The sequence below is a fragment of the Poecilia formosa genome, unplaced genomic scaffold, assembly GCF_000485575.1.
Source record: "Poecilia formosa unplaced genomic scaffold, Poecilia_formosa-5.1.2 Scaffold2590, whole genome shotgun sequence".
NCBI lineage: Eukaryota > Metazoa > Chordata > Actinopteri > Cyprinodontiformes > Poeciliidae > Poecilia > Poecilia formosa.
The window spans coordinates 1-5,357 of record NW_006802529.1 but is presented as its reverse complement, the minus strand read 5'-3'; the positions used below and the strand labels follow the sequence as shown (position 1 = coordinate 5,357).

Sequence of the window (5,357 nt, the reverse complement as noted above, 5' to 3'; positions counted from 1 at the left end):
CCCACTCAGGATCCACCCGACACGGGAGGATGACGTCATCTCCAGGAGCAGCTACGATTGGCTGAGAGGAACCAATCAGATGGAGGCCACCTGGAAGCACAGGGAAGATTTTATTAATTAAGAAAATAATTGTTTTTTGAAATTTAAGTTTTTGGAAAAGCTGGATTTTTTTCATAAAGCAAACAGAGGTTCATTATTTCCAAAGAAGGAGGATGAATTTTCCTCCCAGATGATCAATGAGTCAGTTAAATTTCTCCTCAGTGGATCCAGAGACGATTTCAGGAGGATTTGTTTGCTTCTGATTTCTGATTTAGTTTTTAATATTATGAGACCAAACTGATCAGCATATTACCTCGAACAAGAGTCCAGGAAAAGCAGAAGGTAGAAATCCACAATGAAAACTTCAACATCCCAACTGGAGACATGAGCCAAAGCCAAACTGGGCAGTTTGTCCAATAAGTACAGGCCAGAGTTTCTCCTTCTCAGTCAAGGTCATGACAGGAAGCCGTGGCGTTCGTAGTCTTGAAAAAAGCTTTTGTGATGAAACACTGAAATATTGTATCCAGACAAGAGAAACAGTTAAAACTGCATCCATGTCTCTATGATTCAATACTAACAGCCAAAGAGAGATTTGAGGTTTTTCAGCAGATGCTCCACAGCAGCTGGGAAAAAATTAGTCATCAACTTATCTGCCCAAATGTTTGTAAGCTGATACGTTTGCTATTTTTATTTTATGCTCTAGACTTTGAGAATGAGCCTAGTCTTCAATCAAAATCTCAGATTTCGTGGAGTTAGCATGAAAAAGCGCAGAATCACAAAAAACTGGAGAGATTGATTGATGTAATTTGGATGTATAAAGATAAAAACTGCTTTGATTAATAATCAGCCTAAATTAATCAGAGTTTCATTCAGTGACCTGAGTTTCTGAAATAATAAAAGTTTCAATATAATTTATATAATATGACTGGAGTTTTACTCGTGGTAGAACAACACTGGTATTTTTGTTGTTGAGTCATAAATCACATGTCACTCACACAAAAAAAGAGGCGTGAGAAAAAAACTCATCAGTCAGAGTAAAAACATCAACAACTTCAATAAAGAAAAAAAAGAAAACAGTAAATGTGTCTAAGGTTTTATAAAGTACTTATGTGTTTTCCCGACAGGTATTCCCCAATACTTTGTTTATTTTGCTCTGGAAAGTACCTAAAGGCATAAACATAGTAAAAGTAAAACTGCTGAAATCAAATTAAAATGACTGATTTTGAACAATGAAACAAATATTAATATTTAACATGAGTACTTAAATATGAGATAGAATTTTGTCATAATTTAAATCACCGTTTATTGGAACCAAACTTAAAGCTCTATAGAAATGTGGTTAAGAGTTACACATCAGCTTTTAATGGAAACTGCTGATTCACTGTTGGATAAAACTGTAAAATCCTATTAATGTGAAAAACACAAGAGCTATGAAAGTATAAAAACACATAATCCTAAATTCAGCTACACGTAAAAACAAATTTAAACTTTTTTTCTAAACTCAGTCTTCTCAACTTGACGTTTATCACCGCAGAAACAGTTAATTATTATTATTATTATTGAGCTCCGACCGAGGAGCAGCAGAAACTCACCGTGAACCGGAGTCCAGCTCAGACAGAAGGTAACAATCCACGATGAAAACATCAGAGACCGGGAACATGTTCAGACTAGACAGGATGAACTCACAGCTAAGTCAGGTAGACAACTCATCCTCCCACGTGCTCGGAAATTACGCAACCGCGAGTCATCATTTATTGTAACCAAATCAAAGAAAACATGAACCTTAACGTTTAAAGCAAGAAACGTTAAAACCCATTTTAAAGTTTTTTTCTTTTTGTTTTAAAGCTATAATTCTTTAGAGATTAAAAGATTATCTTTAGTTAAAGAGGTTGAAAGTTGCAGCTGTAAGTTTATAAGTTAAATATTTTTAATACCGGTTCAGTCATATTGACCTCTCTGGGTGGATTTTCTCAGTCATGCCGAGGGCAAAAGAATGAAACACAATTTATTACACAAAAACATTTTTATTAAGAGAAAAATATCCAGGTGGGTTATAAAAACAAGTGTCAATAAAACAATTTAATGAATATTTTTCTACATTTTGTATAATGAAACAATCCTGTGAAGTTAAATTCAGCAGAGGCAGGTGAAACACAAGCATGAATCATTAATAAAGAATAAACAAAACAGCACTAAAATATAACTATATGAAACCATTTACATTTTTCCCTCATTTTTCACATGAACAAAAATGTGTAATAAAAATGTTTAACTAGCGCCCCCATGTGGGTAACGAAAGAACTTTTTAAAAAATGTTTTCCTCTTGACATGAAAGTCTTTAATGTTGATATTAGACAGAGGAAGTTATTAGCTGCTCTTGACACTTAACATCTTTTTTATTCTTTCAAAGAACTTCAAGTGTTAAGCAATTAAATATTCTTCAGAATTAAAAACCTGAACAGAAGCTCAACTTTCTGTTTGTTCTTTTCTCTAAATAAGCATCACTTTCTGGTAAAATGAAACATTCATTAAGTAAAATATATAAAGCATCTAATGCAGAGCTGATCTCCAGACCTGCTTATGTGAATGTTTAAGGCACATTAATACAGATAGGGAAAACTATCCCACGGTTTAAATAGTCGACTAAAGTAAAAAAATAAATAATAATTATCACAACAGGTAGCGGAGTCAGGGCTTTCATAAAAATAGCTTATTGTTAAGTTTAACAGATTTTTGTTCAATAATAATTCAAATGAGGTAAAGATGTCGACATTTTGTCCTGATCTATTTCATCCTGAGGTTGAACAAAATCTGAAGCGCTTCAAGAAGACTTCTAGGATTTTTGATCGGTTCTCGTTTCGTCTCCAGACGTAAATCTGTTGGAGTCCTCTTCATGTAGGTAAATCTAGGCGGTGTTGGCGAGCATCGATCTGAAGGTTTGGGAGATTCCTGCAGCGTCAAATGAAGAAACTGCAGGAAAACCAGGGAGAAGAAGAATTGAGGAAGAGATGAGCAGAAGAGCAGCAGTTTGTCTGGGATCAGATTCAGAGAACCTAAGAGAAGCAAAGAAAACATTACAAATTAAAACGTGATGAAGAAAAACCACATGAATGTGGTCCAGTTATTATTTTTAACTTACTTGTTTTTGTTGAACTTTTTAAAGCAGAAGATAGAAATTGAACTCAGGCAAACAATGCAGAGGAAAAGAAGAAGCGGCAAACAGAGCAGCAGCCTGGAGCGACGATCTGAAATGAAAGTAATACAAGTAATAAAACAGAACATTCAGGTCCACAAGTGGTTCTGAAACGTTCTGGTTCCCACAGACTCACCGTTCCTGCTGGTTTCCTCCTGTGGCGTCAGAGTGATGAGGTTTCTGTGAGAAACCGTCTCTGTTGTCAATGAAACAAAGTTTGGATCTGAAACAGCAACAATAACAGGACTGATGAGAAAAAGTCCAACAGATCCGGATCAGAACCTGCAGTTTGGACCCGTTCCTCACCAACAACAAGCAGAAGTTCTGCTTCTACCCCGAGGCGTGGGATGAAGCATCGGAACCTGCCCTGGTCCTGCAGGCTGACGTTCCTGATGGTCAGAGACACGTCTCCTCGCCTCAGGCCGTCCTGGGACAGAGACGTCCTCTGGATGTACGTGTCCATCATCATGTCTCGGTCCGTCTTCCTGAAGCGGTACACGAACACGTACTCCACACGCTTCTGAGGGCCGGTCGGCCTCAGGTCCGGTCGGGACCACTCCACCGTCTTCCCCACGGCGTCCAACTCAGGATCCACCCGACACGGGAGGATGACGTCATCTCCAGGAGCAGCTACGATTGGCTGAGAGGAACCAATCAGATGGAGGCCACCTGGAGACACGGGGAAGATCTATTGTTGCCATTTGAAAAAATACAAATGATGCTTTAAACTTTTCACAATTTATAAATGTCAATTTCTACACATTTTTGGTGAATTTTATCAAGAAGTGGAAGCAAAACAATAAGTGGTTTTCTGAACAGTGTGGAGTGATTTTTTGTAAATAACCTTGAGTTAAGTTATTTATCACTTTCGGGTAATTTAATTAGTTTTATTTATGATTAACTTCCGGTTTGATGCTTTTATTTTGTAGCGACATTTTCTGATTTGTGTGTTTTCGAACAGCGATTTAACAACAAAAGTGAAGAATTTATAAAGGAGTTCAAATGTCTCATTATAGCTCTTACGATTAAACAAAAGATTTATTGCAATTAAACCTTAATGTTCATCTATAAAGCCTCATCCTTCATTCGGTGGGTTACGCTACATTTTTTAATTCACGTAAAGTCAGAAAGATAGTCGATGGAGTGATGCTATGCTAACCTGCTTCTTCTTTTGTAAAACAAAAAACCCAAACAACACGTTGTTGCCATGGTTACACATCATAGCAACTGTCCAAAAGCAAACGAGTAAACGCAAAAATTAGCTGCACATGCAACAATTTGACCACAAAATTACGAACAAAAGTCGAGAAAAAGACCAAATCAAAACCATGTAGCAACTCAGATTGATACAGAATCGTTTCTGAAATGTTTTACTTTACTGATTTTTTAAAATGTTTTTACCGTTTAAAACAAAGCTAAATATACTCACCAGACTGCTCAGACTTTTAACAGTAAAAATCTCCAAGTTAATTAGTCTGTTCTGCCTCATCATTTCAACAGCTGGGTTTACTTATCTTAAAGTCAAACAAACGTTTATCACTCGTTAAAGATGAGCTAATGTGTTTATTCTAATAAATATTCTTTCACATTTTAGGACTCGTACGTTTCAGTTGAGTTCTCAGCTAATTAATTAATATTTACCGAAGGAAAATATTTACTCGCCGCTGTTAGTCTGAGCGAGTCTGAGCTCAGTTTAGACAGACAGTGAAGTTAAACAGCGGTTTACCTTGAACATGAGTCCAGGACAGAGACAGGCAGAAGGTGGAGGTCCAGAACCCGTGGAGAGACTTCCAGGAACCCACTCTAGGCATGTCCTTCTTCTTCTACTCTGTGTTTACTGTTGCTGCAGCCGTTAACGTCTGACGTTATAACGTATCCAATGGCTCCGCCCATAGACATGAATACGTATTGATGTCTATGGCTCCGCCCATAGAAAAAACAAACAGAACGACTGTTGCCATAGTAACTTGCTGAAGGCATAAGCGCTTCTTCTTTCTAATGGATGAAAATTAAAGTTATAATCATGGAAACTAAACTTTTCAAATTAGATCAATCAGCTCAACAACATGAAATATTCTTATTTCTTCTGTATATTATGTGTAGAGTAGTTGTTGTGAAGAGTTTA

At 36.8% G+C, this 5,357-nt stretch overlaps 1 protein-coding gene and 1 long non-coding RNA gene across 3 annotated transcripts; both read right to left on the bottom strand.

The window, feature by feature from the left end:
• LOC103133322 (uncharacterized) lies at positions 1-1,720 on the bottom strand. The gene is made up of 3 exons (XR_475720.2): positions 1,632-1,720; positions 353-548; positions 1-90 (listed from the first exon to the last, which is right to left on the bottom strand). It is a non-coding gene; the product is annotated as an uncharacterized LOC103133322 (long non-coding RNA).
• Positions 1,721-2,150: 430 nt separating this feature from the next.
• On the bottom strand, positions 2,151-5,098 carry LOC103133323 (selection and upkeep of intraepithelial T-cells protein 1-like). Of its 2 annotated transcripts, none has more exons than XM_016667856.1 (5): positions 4,959-5,098; positions 3,539-3,901; positions 3,369-3,455; positions 3,179-3,284; positions 2,151-3,009 (listed from the first exon to the last, which is right to left on the bottom strand). In XM_016667856.1, exons 1-5 carry the CDS (start codon positions 5,041-5,043, stop codon positions 2,997-2,999), a joined length of 654 nt encoding a protein of 217 aa, XP_016523342.1. In that variant the 5' UTR covers positions 5,044-5,098; the 3' UTR covers positions 2,151-2,996. The 2 variants fall into 2 exon arrangements, with proteins under 2 accessions (XP_016523342.1, XP_007545161.1); XM_007545099.2 differs by having other exon boundaries at positions 2,154-3,092.
• Between the last annotated feature and the right edge of the window lie 259 nt (positions 5,099-5,357).

Coding starts and splice junctions, on each gene's coding strand:
- LOC103133323 (XM_007545099.2), bottom strand. CDS start 5,043: ATGCCTAGAGTGGGTTCCTGGAAGTCTCTCCACGGGTTCTGGACCTCC. Junction 3,456..3,538: donor AGAACTTCTGCTTGTTGTTG/GTGAGGAACGGG, acceptor TTGCTGTTTCAG/ATCCAAACTTTGTTTCATTG. Junction 3,285..3,368: donor GGAGGAAACCAGCAGGAACG/GTGAGTCTGTGG, acceptor CTTTCATTTCAG/ATCGTCGCTCCAGGCTGCTG.